Source organism: Mustela putorius, unplaced genomic scaffold (genome assembly GCF_011764305.1).
Source record: "Mustela putorius furo isolate JIRA1106 unplaced genomic scaffold, ASM1176430v1.1 tig00000040_pilon_pilon_pilon, whole genome shotgun sequence".
NCBI lineage: Eukaryota > Metazoa > Chordata > Mammalia > Carnivora > Mustelidae > Mustela > Mustela putorius.
This window is the reverse complement of record NW_025421261.1, coordinates 2988063-3009996: the sequence shown is the minus strand read 5'-3', so window position 1 is coordinate 3009996 and position 21934 is coordinate 2988063. Positions and strand designations below refer to the sequence as shown.

The following is a 21934-nucleotide window of genomic DNA, read 5'->3' as shown; positions in this document are numbered from 1 at the left end:
AAGAGACTATGAGTCTTTTTATTTATACATTTAAATTCTTAAATTTATAAGTTATTTAAATGTATACAAAGGCTCATTTCCTAGTTAAAATTTTGAAGTAATTAGAAAATTGAGTGTAATGAAAATCACAAAATCTAAAATGTTTAAAAAAATTTAGTTAATTAAACTATAAAAAACTATATCAGAAAAATGATAGTAAAAATTAAAATACTTAGAATATAAGTAAATAGAGTTTTTAATTTACAAATGCAATAAATCAAATATTTTTTAAAATCAAAACAATCTCAGAATTACAAAAAAGTTGCAAGGACAACACAAAGAAAACCCCCGGAATATTTACAATTTGCTGACATGATGCCCCTTGACTCCCAAACACTTTAGTGTAATTTCCTACAATCAAGGACATTTTCTAATATAACCACAACATAATCATCAAAATCAGGACACACATTTTTACATTACCACCATCTAATCTTCAGAAACCCTTCAATTTTCACCAGATGTCCCCAGTATCCTCTTATAGGATAAAGATACAATGCAGAATCATATGTTGCATTTGATTATCGTGTCTCTCCTTCAGTCTGAGACCGCTTTTCAAGCTTCTATTTTCAAGATCTTGACAACTTGAAGATCTCAGGCCAGTTATTTTGCATAATGTCTATGGATTTTTTTTCTAAGTTTCCTCTTGATCATATTCAGGTTATGCAACTTTGGCAGGATTATTACAAAAGTGATGGTGAGTTATTCTCTTGCACATTACTTGGGGGACAAATTCAGTTTCCTTCATTACTAAATATATTCCCTTCCATCGCTTGTTGAAAGTGGTGACTTCCAGTTTTTTCCATTATTCCCTCTGTAACTAACACACATTTTGTGGGAGATATTATGTAAATATTCCATTCCTCATCAAACATTTCATTTATTCATTTGTTCATTTATATAGATGAGTATGGGTTCATGGTTTTATACTTTCTGCCTGTTTTTTTTTTTCATTATTTATTTTGATGCCCAAATTGTCCCAGGTTTGGCCAGTAGGAACTTTTTCAATGTGGATGCGGTTTCCTTTTGAAAAATCCCTTCATTTTTCAAGAATTTCTTTGCTTTCTGGCACAAAAAGAAGTTCTAGATCCACATATTTTCCCTGCCTCAGCCCTGGAATCAGTCATTTCCCCAAGGATGACTGCTTCTTTTTGGTAGAAAATGGTGGTGAGAAACCAAGATCTGGGTGCCATGTGTGCTCATTGATTGGGTGTTGCTGTTTTGAAGTCCTCTTATTGAACAGAGAAATGGCAAGTGCATCATAAAACATTAACATATGTTCTGTATTTGTTGTATATATTGAAAATCATGAGATCACACCCATACACCTAATTCTAATTTAATACCACTCTCCTCATCTTGTATGAAATCTCCAATATTATGCCAGGCCATCACCCCCCTGTGAATACACCTTTCTCCCCCCATTGGAGCTCTGATGCCCTGCTCTGGGCTTTCCCATTCCCACACATTGAGCAGACTTCTGTCTTGCTTGGCCCCAACTAATGGCCACAGTACTGGATTGCTTAGAAAGAGAAGAGAATGGGAAGAAGAGGAAGACTCAAATATTAATTTTTAAATCACAAGTGGCACAAAAGCCACCTGCAGTGTCACGTGAGAAAAACATGTTCTTCCCTAATGAAGTCCTCACTTCCCTAAAATCTTTTGGTTTCACTTAGATTTCCTTTTCTCAGCTGCATGGTCATGGGGTTCACATTGTCCAGGCACACAAGTGTATCAAACACTTCATTTTATACACCACCTCATGGAACATTTGAGATTTTATTTCCTCAGACAGAGCTATTGAAAACCTTGTATTTATATCTTCTTACTCTTGTTCTTCAATTTCAGACTTACCAATATTCAACAAATTTAGTAGATAGAACTGCCACATGGTACAGATTCCAGACCTCTATATTTGGCAATAGTAGGACCTGGAGTATTTTTGTTTTGGAAATTCTGAGCTACAAAATAAGTAGCAAGAAGATTCTCTCCCAAGAACTGTTACAATCAGCTTCAGGATTTAGAGGGAAAAATTTAGAAAAACCTCAAGTCAGATTAAGATCTGTACCCCACAAAGAGAGTCACAATTATGGTTTTCTTTCTAATTTCTTTATCAACTTTTATTATTCCAGCTTGCCTCCCAGCTACAGGACTCACTTGTTTTCTAAGTTGTTTCTGGTTACAGAATTCATTCAAATTTAGCAAGCCATTAGGGGACCATGTAACGTGTTGGTAGTTAAGTCTTTCTTCTGGAAATGTGGTCAAAAAGGACAACTTGAATGTAGAGTTCTGTCTGGATAGGGGTTCTGGTAGAGTTGTCACCTGGGGAAGACTAAAATACATAAATTATATTGTTAATCAGTCCAGTCTATCATGCAAATGATTGGCATTAAACAAATTTTCTTGTTTCAATATTATAGGAACAGAAAAAAAATGCAATGGCCATTAAGACATTTTCATGTTTCAACTGAAACGAAATTTAAAAAAATAAATAAAAATGTTTAAAAAACAGACATTTTTATGTTTCCCTTCAGGTTCTTTTTCTTAGGAGTGGTGATAATTCCAATCAGAAGCTTTGAGGCTCTGGGATGTGATATTACTGAAAACTATCAGAAGCTCATACTTGTCTGGACCCTGCTAAACCCCACGAGTCAATAACTCTGCAGAATTTCCAAGGAAGGACTTATAGACACATGTGATCACAGGTTAACAAATTTTTAAAAAATCCTATCACAATTTCAAGTTTGTCGAATAAAAATGACCTTGAGTTTGGAATTGATGAAGACTAGAGGAAGTGCCTGTCCATGGTGGGTTTAATTAAAACCTTCTTATCTGTTTAAAAACTATTTGAACTTTTTTTCCCCCTCCCTTTGAATTATAATCTGTGAAAAAAGATTTGCTCTTTATATTTTTATTCAGGATACTCTATAATACAACTAGGCTCCTGGGGAACTCCTGTGGGAAGGAGTATTCACTAATGTGGTATCGATAAGAGAGAAAAGCTAGACTCTAAAAGAGTTGGCAATATCTACAATTGGAAATATTATTCAATGCACAAAAGAATGAAGTTACTTGCTCTCTTCTTGTAGAAAGAGATGATAGGGCATTTAGATTTAGGACTAGAGGAAAGCGTTCATCCTGCTTTGTCCCCATGATAGTAATTTCTTGTTAGCAAGAAAAAATGTTTTAGTTTTTCTTTTAAGTAGAGTCAGCAAAACTGTGAAGACTGAAGTGGGTAAACAAAAATAGTGGGTATCCTGAGTGACTCACCCATCCAACTTTTTTCTGCCTTTCATGGTATTTGTTCTATTTTACAACTCTTTAAGTTGTGGAAAACTTGATAATAATGCAAAATATTCTTGTCAAAAAGATGGAAATTAATTGTATGCAATAGAATTCAATTAATTATTACACTGCATTGAGTTCTATTTGCAAATTAATTTCAATTTTTCTTATTCCCTATATGTTTTGCTCCTAGAATTCTCCTTTGATTGCTCTTTCTATAATTAGTAAATTAAATAAAAGAGTTGGCACATTCATGTCATATCTGTATGAGAGTTATAATTATATCCTTCTATGAAAAATTACCTGGTATACAATTACCTTGTGAACAATTATCTTGTAGTAAATTACAATGCCCGATGGAGTCAGCTGATGTCTGAGGAACCTGTGTTGTTGGAGGAGTGTTATACCTCATGTAGGACATAATCCGGAGCATTTCCTGGTTTCGAGAGGTAAATTCCCTCTTGTCACAGAACTTTCACTTTGCCTATCCTCTGTTTCTTTGCATATTTTCCATTTTACTACTTTTGTGATTTGTTTTTGTTTTGGGGACTTTTAAAATCAACAAATTATTTCCCATTGGTAACAGTAATTTGGTTTTGTGGTCAAAATTTTGTGATCTTTGTAAATGGAGTAATAGATTATAGAGATTTATTCTTTCTTGGAGAGAAGACAACAGAGAACATGATTTGTTAGTATTTTATTTTCTTTGTCTGCTTGTCTGTTTGAGCTCAGATTGACAATCTTGTGCTTATCAGGAAAGGAAACAACCTTTGGATATATAGTCTGGTAATTTTTTTGTGTTTACTTTTGGTCTGTGGCTAATGTTTAAAATTCCAGGAAAACAAGGAAATCAAAACTTTGAATACTTGATATATGTATACTTAAAAAGTTACTCTTATAGGGGTATCTGGGTAGCATAGTAGATTGGGTGTCTGACTCTTGGTTTTGGCTCAGGTCATGATCTCAGCCATGAGATTGAGCCCTGTGTTGGGCTCTGAGCTCAGTGGGGAGCCTGCTTGAGATTCTCACTGCCTTTCCCTCTGCCCCTCCCCACCCATGCATGCTCTCTCTCCCTGAAATACATACATAAACCTTTATAAAAATGTTATTATTTTGAAACTCAGAAATATTTTGAACATTAAAGTTCATGTAATTAAGGTAAATTTTGGTAAGTCAGACTAGTATAATCATTTGGCTTAATAAAAATGGCTTATAGTGTGACTTATGAGTGTTAGGTATAATACAAGCATACATTTTATGCTACTTGGGTTTGCTTTTCTTAAATTTATTCAAATACACTGATAAAACTACACAAAGTAATAAGGACAGACTAAAACCACTGTCTATGTGCTTTTGTGTTCCAAAGAGAAAATAGTTTTGTTTTATAATACAAGCTTTATAGTACTGGTTTTACATATGAATATACATTGTATAAATATATACAGTAGTGTTTTTCAGGCCTTTTTTTCCTTTTTGTTCCTTTTCAAAACCTCTGTACAATCTTAAGACTTACTAAGGACTCCCAAAAACTTTTATGTGGGTTATAACCATCAATATTTACCATATTAGAAGTTGAAACTGAGAAATTTTTAAATACTTACTGATTTGTTTGACTAGAACAATGATGAACATGAATTAAAATGTTAACAGAAATAACATCTTAATAAATATAAAAATTACTTTGAACTCCTTGGTACCCTGAGATTTGTTGTGACAGAAAAAGTAAAATAAAGGGCAAATTTGGAAGTAAATTTTACTTGACTTGGTTTATAGCACTTGAGTTTGAAATGAAGTGATGAAATATTATAAAATTTTCCTAATGTTTGCCTTATCTTGATGGGCTTGTTTTTTTTTTTACTTACTGGTTCATTTCTTGACATATATATAAACATTTTTTTGACCTTCTGTGTCATCTGTCTAGGTAGCAAATAATGTGTGTCTTATAGGAAATTTTTTCTATGCTTTATATTGAATTTATTACATTCCTGATTAAGAAAAAGAAAGAAAGAGAAGAAAGAAAAGAACAGATTCCTCACTTATATAAAGATAAGTTCCTTTACAATCATATTAATGTCTATACTTATTTAAAATGTATTATTATTTTATTTTTTTTAAGATTTTATTTATTTATTTGACAGAGAGATCACAAGTAGACAGAGAGGCAGGCAGAGAGAGAGAGAGGGAAGCAGTTTCCCTGCTGAGCAGAGAGCCCGATGCAGGACTTGATCCCAGGACCCTGAGATCATGACCTGAGCCGAAGGCAGAGGTTCAACCCCCAGAGCAACCCAGGCGCCCCTAAAATGTATTATTATTTTAAATGCTTATTTAATTAAATATATGACTAAGTATTATTTCTCTAGTATCCTGATCCTAGCTTAATCAAATGTCCAAATATCCTCTAACAGTTTTAATTTCTAATTTTTACCTTCCATTAATTGGACTCCAAGTGTAGAAAAATTAAATGAAACTTTACACGTACTTTACACTTAATTTTCCATGGCCATTTAGTTATTTGCATTGGTTCAAAAGGAGCTGTTAATTTTTTAAAAATCAGGTTGTAAGTGTACACATTGAAAAGCCAAGGCCCTGCCTGAAATGTCATATTTGAAAACAGTACTCATTTAAATCAGGTAGGAACAGCCACTCTTGATGAACTAAGTTTGATTATTGTATTGTATTGTATTGTATTGTATTATTGTATTATTGTCAATGTGTTTCTTTGATTTTGTTATTAATGGGTTTATGTAGTTGGTGCTCCCATTTTAGGGGCATAGATATTTAAAATTGTTAGATCTTCTTGTTGGACAAACCCTTTGAGTATGATATAGTGTCTTCCTCATTTCTTATTATAGTCTTTGGCTTAAAATCTAATTTATGTGATATAAGGATTGCCACCCCTGCTTTCTTTTGATGTCCATTATCATGGTAAATTGTTTCCCATCCCCTCACTTTAAATCTGGAGGTGTCTTTGGGCCTAAAATGAATTTCTCGTAGACAGCATATTGACGGGTTTTGTTTTTTTATCCATTCTCATACCCTGTGTCATGTGATTGGGGCATGTAGTCCATTTATATTCAGGATAACTATTGAAAGATACAAATTTAGTGCCCTTGTATTGCCTTTAAGGTGACTGTTACTGTGTATTGTCTCTGTTCCTTTCTGGTCTACTACTTTTAGGCTCTCTCTTTGCTTAGAGGACCCTTTTCAATATTTCTTGTAGGGCTGTTTTTGTGTTTGCAAATTCTTTTAGTTTTGTTTGTCCTGGAAGTTTTTTATCTCTCCTTCTATTTTCAATGACAGTCTAGCTGGGTATAGTATTCTTGACTGCATATTTTTCCCATTTCATGCTCTGAATATGTCATGCCAGTCCTTTCTGGCCTGTCAGGTCTCTGTGGATAAGTCTGCTGCCAGTCTAATATTTCTACCATTGTATGTTACAAGTCTGTTACAGACTTCCTGTTCCAAGCTGCATTCAGGATTTTCTATTTGTCACTAAGACTTGTGGGCGTGGACCTATTTTTAATGATTTTAAGGGGAGTTCTCTGTGCCTCCTGGATTTTGATGCTTGTTTCCTTTGCCATAGTAGGGAAATTATCTACTATAATTCACTCCAATATACCTTCTGTCCCTCTCCCACTTTCTTCTTCTTCTGGAATCCCAATTATTCTAATATTGTTCATCTTATGGCATCACTTATCTCTCAAATTCTCCCCTTAATAACAAAATCAAAGAAACACATCGACAATAATACAATAATAGTAGGGGACTTGAACGCCCCCCTCACTGAAATGGACAGATCATCCAAGCAAGAGATCAACAAGGAAATAAAGGCCTTAAATGACATATTGGACCAGATGGGACATCACAGATATATTCAGAACATTCTATCCCAAAGCAACAGAATAGACATTCTTCTCCAATGCACATAGAACATTCTCCACAATAGACCACATCCTGGTCACAAATCAGGTCTCTACTGGTACCAAATGGTTGAGATCATTCCCTGCATATTTTCAGACTACAGTGCTCTGAAGCTTGAACCCAATCACAAGAGGAAAGTTGGAAATAACCCAAATACATGGAGGCTAAAGAGCATCCTTCTAAGGAATGAATGGGTCAACCAGGAAATTAAAGAATTGAAAAAAATCATGGAAACAAATGATAATGAAAACACAGCTGTTCAAAATCTGTGGGGCACAGCACAGGCAGTCCTGAGAGGAAAGCATATAGCCACACAAGCCCTTCTCAAGAAACAGGAAAGGTCTCAAGTACATAACCTAATCCTACACCTACAGGAGTTGGAGAAAGAACACCAAACAATGCCTAATCCCCGCAGAAGAAGAGAAATCATAAAGATCAGAGTAGAAATTAATGCAATAGAAACCAAAAGAACACTAGAACGACTAGTGAAAGTAGAGCTGGTTCTTTGAAAGAATTAATAAGATTGATAATCCCCTGGCTAGACTTATCAAAAAGAAGAGAGAAAGGATCAAATAAATAAAATCATGAATGAAAGAGGAGAGATCACAACCAACACCAAGAAATACAAACGATTAGAAGAACATGTTATGAGCAACTAAATACCAGCAAATTTGACAATCTGGAAGAAATGGATGCATTCCTAGAGACACATAAATTACCACAACTGAACCAGGAAGAAATAGAAAACCTGAACAGACCCATAACCCATAACCAGTAAGGATATTGAAGCAGTCATCAAAAATCTCCCAAGAAACAAGAGCCCAGGGCCAGATGGCTTCTCAGGGGAATAATACCAAACATTAAAGAAGAATTAATACCTATTCTCCTGAAACAATTCCAAAAAATAGAAATGGAAGAAAAAATTTGAACTCATTTCATGAGGTCAGCATTATGTTGATCCCAAAACCAGACAAAGACCCTACCAAAAAAGAAGAATTACAGATCAATATCCTCAATGAACACAGATGCGAAATTTCTCACCAAAATAGTAGCCAATAGGATCCAACACTACATTAAAAGGATTATTCACCACAACCAAGTGGGATTTATTCCAGGGCTGAAAGGTTGTTTCAACATCCGCAAATCAGTCAATGTGATAAAATACATTAATAAAATAAGGAACAAGAACCATATGATCCTCTCAATAGATGCTGAAAAAGCATTTGACAAAGTACAGCATCCTTTCTTGATCAAAATTCTTCAAAATGTAGGGATATAAGGCACATACCTAAATATCATCAAAGCCATCTATGAAAAACCCACAGCAAATATCATTCTCAAAGGGGAAAAACTTAGACTTTTCCCCCTAAGGTCAGGAACATGGCAGGGATGTCTACTATCACCACTGCTATTCAACATAGTACTAGAAGTCCTAGCCTCAGCAACCAGACAACAAAAAGAAATTAAAGACATCCAAATTGGCAAAGAAGAAGTCAAACTATCACTCTTTGCAGATGATATGACACTTTATGTGGAAAACCCAAAAGATTCCACTCTAAAACTGCTAGAACTCATATAGGAATTCAGTAAAGTGTCAGGATATAAAATCAAGGCACAAAAATGCAACAGCAAGACAGAAGAAAGAGAAATAAAGGAGCCAATTCCATTTACAATTGCTCCCCAAACCATTAGATACCTCCATTAGATACCTAGGAATAAGAATTGTATTCAGAAAACTATAAAGTACTCATGAAAGATATTGAGGAAGACACAAAGAAATGGAAAAATGTTCCATGCTCATGGATTGGAAGAACAAATATTGTGAAAATGTCCATGCTACCTAAAGCAATCTATACATTTAATGCAATCACTATCAATATACCATCAATTTATTTGGAAGAACTGGAACATAATCCTAAAACTTATATGGAACCAGAAAAGACCCTGAATATTCAGACTAATGTTGAAAAAGAAAGCCAAAGCTGGTGGTACCACAATTCCAGACTTCAAGTTCTGTTACAAAGCTTTCATCATAAGACAATATGGTACTGGCACAAAAACAGACACATAGATCAATGGAACAGAATACAGAACCCAGAAATAGACCCTCAACTTTATGGTCAACTAATCATTGACAAAGCAGGAAAGAATGTCTAATGGGAAAAGACAGTCTCTTCAACAAATGATGATGGGAAAACTGGACAGCCACATGCAGAAGAATGGAGCTGGACATTTTCCTTACACCACACACAAGAATAGACTCAGAATGGATGCAAGACCTTAATGTGAGGAAGGAATCCATCAAAATCCTCGAGGAGAACACAGGTAGCAACCTTTTCAACCTCAGCTGCAACAGCTTCTTCCTAGAAACATCTCCAAAGGCAAGGGAAGCTAGGGAAAAAATGAACTATTGGGACTTCGTCAAGATCAAAAGCTTTTGCACAGCAAAGAAAACAGTCAACAAAACCAAAAGACAACTGACAGAATGGGAGAAGATATTTGCAAACGACATATCAGATAAAGGGCTATTATCCAACATCTATAATGAACTTCTCAAACTCAACACCCAAAGAACAAATAATCCAATCAAGAAATGTGCAGAAGCCATGAATAGACATTTCTGCCAAGAAGACATCCAGATGGCCAACAGACACATGAAAAAATGCTCCACATCACTCGGCATCAGGGAAATACAAATCAAAACCACAATGAGGTACCACCTCACTCCAGTCAGAATGGCTAAAATGAATAAGCCAGAAAACAACAGATTTTGGCGAGGATGTGAAGAAAGGGGAACCCTCCTACACTCTTGGTGGCAATGCAAGCTGGCACAGCCACTCTGGAAAACAGCATGGAGGTTCCTCAAAAGTTGAAAATAGAGCTACCCTACAACCTAGCAATCACACTACTGGATATTTACCCTAAAGATACAAATGTAGGGACCCAAAGGGGAATATTTACCCCAATGTCCACAATAGCCAAACTATGGGAAGAACCTAGATGTCCATCAACAGATGAATGGATAAAGAAGATGTGGTATATATACACAATGGAATACTATGCAGCCATCAAAAGAAATGAAATCTTGCCATTTGCAATGACGTGGATGGAAGTAGAGGGTATTAGGCTGAGTGAAATAATTTAATCAGAGAAAGACCATTATCATATGATCTCCCTGCTATAAGGAATCTGAGAGGCAGAGTTGGGGGCTTGGGGGTAGGAAAGGAAAAAATGAAACAAGATGGAATTGGGAGGGAGAAAAACCATAAGAGATTCTTAATCTTACAAAACAGATTGAGGGTTGCTGGGGGCGTGGTGGAGAGGGTGGTTGGGTTATGTACATTGGAGAGGGTATGTGTTGTGCTGAGTGCTGTGAAGTATGTAAGCCTGATGATTCACAGACCTGTACCTCTGGGGAAATAATACATTATATGTTAATAAAAATAATCAGTAAAAAATTTTTAAAAAACTATAGAAAATTGTGTAGCAGACAATAACAATTACAGAAGAAGAAATACAATATACTAACACGCATATGAAAGAAATTTTCACCTCTAATAATAATAGCAATGAGGGGAGCCTGGGTGTCTCAGTGGGTTAAGCCTCTGCCTTCAGTTCAGGTCATGGTCTCAGGGTCCTGGGATTGAGCCCCACGCATCGGGCTCTTTGCTCAGTGGGGAGGCTGCTTCCTCTCTCTCTGCCTGCCTCTCTGCCTACTTGTGATCTCTGCCTATCAAATAAATAAATAAAATCTTTTCAATGAAAATGAAAATGACTCCAAATAAGTCTGAACCATAAAATCAACAAAGTTTAAAAAGCATGCAAAAATAGGATATGGTGAAGAGTCAGCCTTAAATAGCTCAGTAAATTAATACTAACTACAAAGTGAGTTAACAATATCCTTATAAAGCTTTCTGATATGTCTTTTTGACTAAGCATTTTCCATTTTAAAAATCCATCTTTGGGGCACCTGGATGGCTCTGTTGGTTAAGCATCTGCTTTTGGCTTAGGTCACGATCCCCAGGTCCTGCAATCAAGTCCCATGTTGGGCTCTACTTCTCCCTCTTCTTCCTCCCCCTCCCTCTCCACTCATGCTCTGTCTCTGGCTTTCTTTCTCTCAAATAAATAAATAAAATATTTAAAAGAAAAAATAAAAGAATCCATCTTAAAGACAAAATCAGAAATTTGGTTATAGACTCTCATTTAAACCTTGGAGAGAAAAACAGAGACCAATGTCCACAAATGGGAAATTCCTATGTAAATTATGACTAATTCCTAGAATATTATTTATATTGTTTTACAGCTTGCTTTTTTCACTTAATAATGTCACATGAACATTTTTTCATACTAGTACATCACTTTTACTAACTATAGCTTTATTTTTTTTTAAGACTGCTGTGTACTATTTCACTATGTTGATGTATCATGATTTATTTAACCATTGCCAGTCACGGGCACACAGATTATTTCCAGTGTTTGATTACTGCAGGGAAAAATGATACTCTAGGACTTCATTGTTTCTAAGTTGATACACTGCAAAGAAACAATATTCATTAACTGACCACCCATTTAGTGGCACATTAAATACATTTTCTTATTTAATCTTCACAACAACCTTTTGTGAAATGGTTGTTTTACAGATGAGAAGATAGTGGTAGAAAAGTGCTTGGAGAAATTAAGCAGTTTGCCCTAATCACAAAGCTGATAGGATCTATTTAGGTCTAGCCCCTCTTAAATAGCTTTAAGCTCCAGCCTGAGTCCTGGTAGCAATTCCTGACCCTTTCCTGCTTGTTCTATGGCTCATCCAGACCCATCAACTGCTCCCAGATATTTTGGAGAATACTTAGGTCTCATTTTCAAGTGGAATTCATTAAGAGATGTATGCAGGTCTTTCAATATCCTAAACTATTACACTACTCTCTGTGTATGGCCCATATGTACATTTTTTTTTTTTTTTGGAGCAAATCCATGAAATTTTCAAATAAGTTGTATTTCCCAAAAGATTAAGAACCTATCCTCTGGAGCGGCCTCTTGTGCTTGTGAGGTCGTTTTCTGGGGGCACCAAGTTGGGGCTGCCCTTTGCTTGATTGTGTTTTATGCTGAGATATCCCAGCCAGCAATAACAATTGAGAAACTGTCGACATAAAATTTTCCACTCTTGCCTTGATCACTGTTCATGCTATCGTGTTCCATGTTCCAATAAATGTCAACATCCCTCACTCTGCTTTGGGATTTCAGTGCCTCAGAAATTGTAAGCATCTGCTGGGGTGGTGAATGGTTAAGAAGGGGCCATGGGAGTTGACTACCGGCTCAACTGTTGAGACCAGAAGAAATCATGCTCCCCTTGAATTAGAAATAATCCCTTAGCTGTGGTTTTGCACCTGCAATGACTCCATGCCTGATTTGTGGGTCTTCTGGTGTCTGTTTCTTTGTCATTAACTATGAAGTCTTTGAAATCACGGAGGAAACAATTCTTTTGTTCTTATTCATGCATTTCATTCAGCCAAGAACCTAAACGTCCACTCTTTCTGATACTTTGCCCTAACTTGTGATAATAAGTTCTGCAAGAAAGTGAGCATGAATTGAGGGAAAAGCTCTTTTCCTCCAGTTTCTCCTTTCTCACTTCCACAGTAGTTCTATTATACCTTCGGCATTCTGTTTTATTACACTGCCCTTTTTTTCTTTGACATGTATGTTTTATTGGGATATTTCCTTTTTTTCCACTGCGTACATTTAGCTGGGATGGTGAGTGGTTATCACTCATACTTAGAGTTAAGCACTGATACGCAAACAATAATGTGAATTCTTATATTTAATTTTCTCTTTCCTCCAGCTCACCTTTCTTGTGCTGTGCTTCATCGGTGAGTTCATACTCTTAACAACATGTGGTTATCTCTAGGGGTTGTTCTGTCATAGTGTGTATAAAATTAAAATCAGCTTTTCAGGTCAAGAGGAGGGCACAGCATTGAAGTTTTAGGAGTTTTAATTCATAAAACTCAAGCTCTGTTATGTCATTTTAAAGATATTCCTCAAGGCCATTGATTTTAGCAGCAGTTTGTTGAGTAAATACTTAATTTATATGTGGTAGACTTTCAGTTCAGGTATACCAGGTGATTGCCCAGGGGAGAAAATGTTTAAAAGCTTCTTAGTATGTGGGTGTTTTAGGGCTATAATCAACCAAACATTCAGTAATTTGGGCAGTGAAACCAGAAAGTTGGCTAGACCTCAGCTTTACCTAATAAGTGTGCCTGTGCCACAGTTAAATAGGAACATTTACAAGAGGCCTCCAAGGAAAATCTAGGAGCCAGAAAAGTGGTGTAGGTAAGTGAGTGTCCTGTGCTCCAGTAATTCGAGTTTGCGTGGGGCTGGAGGGAACACTTGGAGACTTTGAAGAAACCGTATCTTTGCTTAAATATATTCTATTCAGTAGGGGTTGTTTGTTTGTTTTTTCCTTAAATGTGCAGTAGGAAATATGCCTGAACTCCTTAAAAAGGCATATGGTAAAATTGAGAACCTTCACTAGGACTGTGGAGCTTTAAGGGATTAAGTCCGGATCATCTGCAGGAAGGACATGTAATGGGCCGCCCTTTTGAGAGGAGCAATTTCAGTCCCGTGGCAGGTTCCCTCTGATTTTTTTTTTTTTTAAGACACATTTATTCAGCGTCATGATCAGACTATTACATTTAGCAATCAACAGCATGGGTGCAAAAAAAAAAAAAAAACACTACATTAAAACCCTTTGTTAGAATGCTTTACACTTTCCCACTGATGTTAACGTAGTCCGTGGGCCCGGAGGCGGCATTGAGGCAATTAATACCTTTCCTGCTAATAGCAAATACTTGGGTGGTAGTTGCTTTGGAGGAACAAAACAGAGAGGAGTTTTGATAAAATACCACTAGAATCATTAGAATCTTTCTCTAAATTAAACAAACAAAAATTGTGTTTTTATTGGTAGAAATTATTTTTAATTTTAAACTTTGTTCACTTAGTCTTTTGCTCATAGGAAAAGAAAGTAGAATTTGTCTTTTTTTGGTATCTGCATAACATACAATGATGACTATATATTCATTTTAAAAAACAATAAAAATATTTGTCTTGGGACGCTTGGGTGGCTCAGTTGGTTTAGTGTCTGCCTTAGGCTTAGGTCATGATCCCAGGGTCCTGGGATTGAGTCCCACAAGGAGCTCCTTGCTCAATGGGGAGCCTGATTCTCCCTCTGCCTGCCACTCCCCCTGCTTGTGCTCTCTGTCTCTCTCTCTCCTTCTTTGACAACTAAATTAAAAAAAAAAAAAAAAAAAAAAACTTAAAAGAAATACTTTTCTCATTCGCCCATGGACCTAACATATCACCATTACCCTGACACCCAAGGTCACTACTCCAAAGTTCAGTAAAGAACCCCCAGGTTTTATTCATCTGCCAAAGACGGAAAAGCACCACAGTCAATTACTCTGGTAATTTTCAGCTAAAAATAGGTTAGCTCTACATATGTTTCTAGTGCCCAAGATCCTGAAATATGTTAAAATTAACCTCAAAAGTTTCCAGAATTATTTTTGGCCCCACTATTCATTTCTTTAGCAAATATTTAATATTCAATTTGTTCATTCCACAGATGTTTACTGAGCATCTACCATATGCTAGTACTGGAGATACATGGTAAAGTGACCAGAAAAGTTCCTGCCCAAGGTTTCAGGTTTTGCTTTATGAGTTTCTGTAGCATATATCTGTTTCATTTGAATTTCTGGACAAACCCATCTGACAAGGTGATTCTTGATGAGACCATGATAGCAAGAATGGATACCATCACCCAACTCTGTAATGATCCACGTAAGTGAGGGGGGAAAGCGGCAGTTTATCCCGGAAGCATCTAGTGTGATCAGTCTTTTTACCACGGAGGTTGTCCAGAAGTCTGGCATATGGTTGTACTTTCTAGTGTGTATAGTCTCAGGAATATGTAATTTAGACCACTTACAATCAAAACTTATTTTAGAAGAATGAAGTTTGATTGCCTTATGGACATACATAATCTGTAAGTTGAAACCAACAGCTAATAAAGTACTAATTAACTAATAACAAAACAATGGATATCAAATCCAGCTAACCTTTAGGACCACCTGGGGAAACATCTAAAAATATAGATTCCTGGGCCTCTCCACAGACCAATTCAGCTGGAATCGCTTGGGGTGGAGTGTAGGGCTCTGTTGGCCACTGTGAGGAGAGGGGAGGGGCAGATCCTTGACTGAACTGACAGAAATCCCTCCGAATCAAGACACTGTGGGTTGGACACTGGTAAAGAGCTCTTATGGTAAGTGTATGCATTCCAAAGCAGCACATTTTTCTGTTTCAACAATTGTGGTTTTCAAAAGGACAAGTCTGGATTGGGGGCATCCTGTTGTACAGTGAGGAGTATTGTTGTATAAAAAGAAAATAACTACATCCTGCCAAGTCAATGCACAGTCTGCTCCGTACCTGCCTTCCAGATTCTGTGACACTCAGGATGGATCCAGGAAGGTTTAGTCCATAAAATGTCTTTTGTTTCACCAATTTCCTACATTTAATAGGAACCACACATCTTTGACATCTTTTAACATGTTTTTTTTGCTTGCCTGTTTGCTTGTTTATTATCAGCCATTTATCAAACATCTATATTCAAGCAGATTTTATTAGACAAACAAAATAACAAAAAGGAGACTATTATGGAATTTCATATTTTCATACTGATTTTATTTTGCACACCAATGAAGGTTAGGCAATAGAACAATAACTTCACCTCCTTTCAAAATGGCTTAATCATTTTCATACTCAGAAATTCTAAGTCATGACACAAATGGTACAGATTCTCATTGAACTATGTAGAATGGGGGAAAACCTACTAGATTTTGTTTCCACCCTTGAAATTCAATTTTCTCTCAAAATTTCCTTGCTATTACGTTCCTTCTTACACCTTGATCCCAACCCTGGTTGCACATTAGAACCATCTGAGAGCTTCTGAAAAGTACAGTCGCCCAGGCCTTCCAGCTGGAACAATTAAGTTAGAATCTTTGGGGATGAGGTTAGGCCTTGTATATTCTGAAGCTTCCTGGGTGATTCTGATGTCCGGCCCATGTTCACAGCTCCTCTCTGAACAAAACGGGGTCCTCTCTCCATGCAGACCCACGCTTGGTGCTTCCTTACCTACGTATGGGACGTTCCCTCCTACCAGAGCATCCCTTCTACTCCAATCCTCATGTCTTCACCATACCCCCCTTCAAGATCCAGTTCAGATGCTATCTCTTTTGTTAACCCATTTTATTTTATTCGTTTTTTTTAAAGATTTTAATTTATTTATTTGTCAGAGAGAGGGAGCAGAAACATGGAGAGCTACAGGCAGAGCAGGCAGAGGGAGAAGCAGGTTCCATGCTGAGTAAGGAGCCCGATGTAGGACTTGATCCTAGGACGCTGGGATCATGACCTGAGCCGAAGGCAGACGCTTAACCAACTGAGCCCCCCAGATGTCCTTTGTTAACCCACTTCTGGATGCGGCAGGTCCAGAGTAAACCGTATCCTCTCTCAATCCTTTAGAACTTTTTCTGTCCTCTCAGCTCACTAGCTAGTTTGCCATTTCTGGGCATATTGTATTTTTCCATCCACACTTCAATTAACGTGTAAGCATTTTAAGGGCAAGAAAACCACCTTTCTGATTCATTTTTATATCTCATAGTGCCCAGTAGTTACTCAATAAATGCCAGATTCAGAAAAAGGGGATGGAAGGAAAACTGAAGAGACAACAGACTTACACGGGTTCATTCGGCTCACCTTTTTCTCTGTACTCCTCCTGGATTAGCTCATACTCTCTCTTTCTCTTTCCTGAAGGTTGGGGTGAAGTAAGACCTCTCAGATTTCTTTTTCCACATAAATATGCATTCTCTTAGTTCTGTCTTTGCCTAAATGATCAGGCGGTTGCAACATTTAAAACATCAACACAGAAACTTGCTAACTGCAGCAGGACTTCTATCTAGTTCTAGTCCTCTTGGTCTTTACCTTGATTATTGTTATGCTAGCATCTTCTCTAGTTTGTCGTCCCTAGTCTGTCCTAATTTAGTCCCTCTCATTCTCTAAAAACATAACTTTTGGAGTGCTTGGGTGGTCCAGTCAGTTGAGCATCTGATTCTTGATTTCAGCTCAGGTCATGATCTCAGGGGTGTGAGATAGAGCCCATGTGGGGTTCCAAGCTCAGACCAGAGTCTGTTTGGGATTCTATCTCTCCCTCTCCCTCTGCCTCTCTCCCCACAGCCCAACATGTGTATACACTCTTCTATTTTCTCTCTCAAATAAATAAATAAATAACATCTACAAAAAAACAAAACAAAACAAAAAAATACCACATAACTTTCATCTTGTTATTTCCCTGCACAAGAGCTTTGTGTAAACCCATTTCCTCCCAAGTCTCGTTCACGATCCTCAACAGTCCTACACTCAAGCCTTTCCATGACCTCTTCATGCTTAGCTCCTCTCAGTGCTATGCTCTTCTCACCATTCCCTCTCCACTGGCCCCTACCCCAGATCAAATATCATCTCTCCTTCCACTGAATTCCCAATACGTTTCTCTTTTTTGCAATATATCACTTTCTGCTTTATACTGCAGTTATATTTTTTACATGCCTATTTCCCTAAAAGTACTCTAAGCTAAATAAAGGGCAAGGCTTGAACTCTTGCTCCTCGTTAGATCTCCTACGGTGTCTCATAACATTTACACTGAAGCTCCACTGCTAGACTTCACCGATAATGTGACTTTGAGTAAGTCATTAAACATGTTTGAGTCAATTTACTCATAAACCAAAAACATTTTTTAAAGGACTTATTTATTTATTTTAGAGCAAGAAAGCATGAGTGGGAGGTGCAGACGGAGAGAGTATCTCAAGCAAAATCCATGCTTAGCATGGAGCTCCATGCGGGTCTCGATCCGATGACCTGGAGACCAGACTCAGAGACCCCGATCTGAACTGCAACCAAGAGTTAGATGTTCAACTGACTGTGTTGCCCAGGTGCCCCTCAACAACATGTTCTAATTCAACAGTCTTAATCTCAGCTGGTTTAAATTATATATTTCTGGGTTCGTACAACACTTGCAAGTATATACCAAAATTAAGATTTCTGCATAACCTTTAAAAAGCTAAAATTATGGCTTCACTAGCTGCTTTCACTGATAAACTCTTGTGCTCCTTTCCGGACTTACTGGGATCAATATAGAATGAAGTGGCTATTCCCATTCTGGCTATCATTATATACCAAGTATCAGTGACATAATCTGCTTCTCAATTTTTAATTAGTGAGTATTATTTTTGTGTGTTTGGAGGGAATCGTTCATTCAATCATTTACTCCATGATACTTATTAAGCATCCATTAACCAGGCTTTTTTCCTGGTGATGCATTATCGCATTTAGTGAACGGAAGCAGGGAGGGGAGACAAGCTGGTGCCATTAAGGAAGATTTTTCCTATGTTTGACTGTTCTATACAATCTGTCCCTCCAATTAGTAGATCATGAAGGTTTTAGACCACCCATATTATTTTAAGACTCAAGGAAACTCTCCCATGGTTAATGCTTCTTAAAAGCAAAATTCCATTTTTTTTTTTTTCATTTGTCCAGATAATGCAGGGAGTGAGTGCAAAGTGCTTCCACTCAATCCTTCTAAGATAATACACTGGAAACATTTCGGTGGGTGTGAATCACTCAGACAAGCATTCTTCACTCAAAAATAGAAACCAGCTTTATTTGTTCCAGATGTTATACAGCTGCAGGGAAGTTAAAGCCAGTGGTCCTGTTTTCAATGCAACCAAACTCTTATTGCATTTGGAATTTCTTAACCAATGAACTCATATTACTCGTTCTAAGATCTGCACAATTTTCTTTTTTCCACTGTTACCATTCACAAACAACTATGTTTCATGGGAACCACATTAACTCATTTCAGAGTTAATGAGTCCACATCTGTGTTATACAGAGGAAAGACATCCTGTTTATCACAGTTTCCACCTTTCATTTATCTTGACCTTTTTAAATTTTAAGTGTAAAACATTTCTTTTTTTTTTTTTAATGGTTTTACTTATTTATTTGAGAAAGAGAAACTGCACAAGCGGGAAGGGGAGCAGGAGAAAGAGAGAAGCAGGCTCCCTGTTGAGGATCTGGATCTGGATCTCCCAGGATCTGGAGATCATGACATGAGCCCAAGGCAGATGTCCAACTGACTGAGCTACCTGAGCAACCAGTGTAAAATATTTCAAAGGGATTATTTGAAGGAAAAGACAAGAAGAGTTGAGTTTTATTGTTTTAACAATATTTTGGTGTTATAAATTATGGTATTGATTTTATTTATTTTTTTAACTTAATTTAATTTTATTTTTTTCAGTGTTCCCAAATTCATTGTTTATGCACCACACCCAGTGCTCCATGCAACATGTGCCCTCCATAATACCCACCACCAGGCTCATCCAACCCCCACCTCCTTCCCCTCCAAAATCCTCAGTTTGTTTCTCAGAGTCCACAGTCTCTCACGGTTTGTCTCCCCCTCCGATTTCCCCCAACTCACTTCTCCTCTCCATCTCCCTATGTCCTCCGTGTTATTCCTTATGCACCACAACTAAGTGAAACCATATGATAACTGACTCTCTCTGCTTGACTTATTTCACTCAGCATAATCTCTTCCAGTCACGTCTATGTTGATACAAAAGTTGGGTATTCATCCTTTCTGATGGAGGCATCATACTCCATTGTTTATATGGGCCATATCTTCTTTATCCATTTGTCTGTTGAAAGGCATCTTGGTTCTTTCCACAGTTTGGCAACCGTGGCCATTGCTGGGTCACGGGGACTATGAACATTGGGGAACAGATGGTCCTTCTTTTCACTACATCTGTATCTTTCCTTTGCTCTTCAGAAGCTTTTGATCTTGATGAAGTCCCCCAAATTCATTTTCGCTTTTGCTTTCTTTGCCTTTGGAGACATATCTTGAAAGAACTTGCTGTGGCCAATGTCAAAGAGGTTACTGGCTATGTTCTCCTCTAGGATTTTGATAGATTCCTGCCTCATGTTCAGGCCTTTTATCCATTTCGAGTTTATCTTTGCATGTGGTGTAAGAGAAATGGTTGAGTTTCATTCTTCTATACATAGCATTCCAATTTTCCTAGCATCATTTATTGAAGAGACTGTCTTTTTTTCACTGTATATTTTTTCCTGCTTTGTCTAAGATTATTTGACCATAGAGTTGAGGGTCCATATCTAGGCTCTCTACTGTGTTCCACTGGTCTATGTGTCTGTTTTTGTGTCAGTACTGGTGTTCATTTAAGGAAGAATTTCAAATAAAATTATTAATAATAACATTAAGTTTAAAAATGTAACTTATCATTGTGCATTTGTAATTTTAACAACTAGATAGCTTGTTTTTGATTATTCTGTAGGTCTGTAAGAGATGCTATGTGGTGCATGAAGGATAAAAGGATCATAGCTCTTAGAAGAAGGTAAGTTAAGGTATTATGTAGATGAACATGCTAATTTCATATCTAGTCCATAAAAATTAAAATATATGTGTTATATTTTGTTTGAGGTCAAATGTTTGAGAACACTGTTTGAAAAGAGTGCCAGATCTCTTGAGATTATTGTCCTTTTAAGGAGAAGCTTTTCTCCATTTGTGGTTCATAGATAAGCTGAAATAGAACCACACTGGCTGTTTGTGAAAATATGTATGCCTGGGACAAGTTGAGTCAGAATCTCTGAGAACTGGGGCTGTAGAGGGGACTTTAAAGATCAGGAAACAGCAGCAACACTCACATCTTCCATTTGTGAATGTGAAAACTCTGAGAACTTAAGTGAATTTCACCAGGCCAGGCAGCCAGTTAATTATAAAGTAAGGCATAGAATTTTGTTTATTGGTGTTGAAACCAGCATTTTTTTTCTAGTAGGTCAGCTATAAGATTTATCTTTGAAAAGATAAAATTAAAAGAAAAATTAAATATAAGTATCTAAATTTTATCAGGTGTCCCATCAATGGTTCTTTTATAACTAATTCCTTTAAATATTTTTTCCTCTCATCACTAATTAACTGGACCCTATTCTTCCTCCAGGATTTGGAAATACCTTTCCTTCAGATTCATCACAAATCTTTTGAATTATAATGAAATTATAATCAAAATATCTCTCACCTCCTACGGACACCTGGGTGGCTCAGATCGTTAAGCATCTGCCTTCAGCTCAGGTCATGATCCAAGGCTCCTGGGATCGAGTCCCACACTGGGCTCCCTGCACAATGGGGGGTCTGCTTCTGTCCCTCCCCCTGCTCCTTCTCTCTCTCATTCACTCTCCCTCTCCCTCTCATTCAAATAAATAAATAAAGTCTAAACAACAACAGTTTTTATTCAATAATGATTCCACAAAGGCTGTAAAAACTATAATTCATGACATACATTCTTGAAATATGTATATGCCATTAGTTAAAATAAAGCCATAAAGTAGTTTAAGTGTGGATCATCAAAACTGATTCAAAAATTTATTTTGTACCTCCTAAGGAAGCCATTAATACTTTTATGTCTTTAACCCTCTAAGAGTAAAAGTCTCTGTGAATATAATTTATTAAGTTTCCTGTACTTTGCCTCAATTTTGACATGCATTTGTGAGAAGCAAAGAGCCACCACTAGAGAGAAGGTGCACTAATATTTAT

General features: G+C 36.9%; 1 protein-coding gene across 1 annotated transcript in view; it reads right to left on the bottom strand.

Annotated features, from left to right (window-relative positions):
- Positions 1 to 2144: 2144 nt before the first annotated feature.
- CFAP299 (cilia and flagella associated protein 299) overlaps positions 2145 to 21934 on the bottom strand; it is a 599384-nt gene continuing 579594 nt past the window's right edge. Inside the window, exon 6 of the mRNA XM_045073214.1 lies at positions 2145 to 2371. Coding sequence (XP_044929149.1) covers positions 2276 to 2371 — 96 coding nt within the window. The 3' untranslated portion in view covers positions 2145 to 2275. The remainder of the gene's footprint in view (positions 2372 to 21934) is intronic.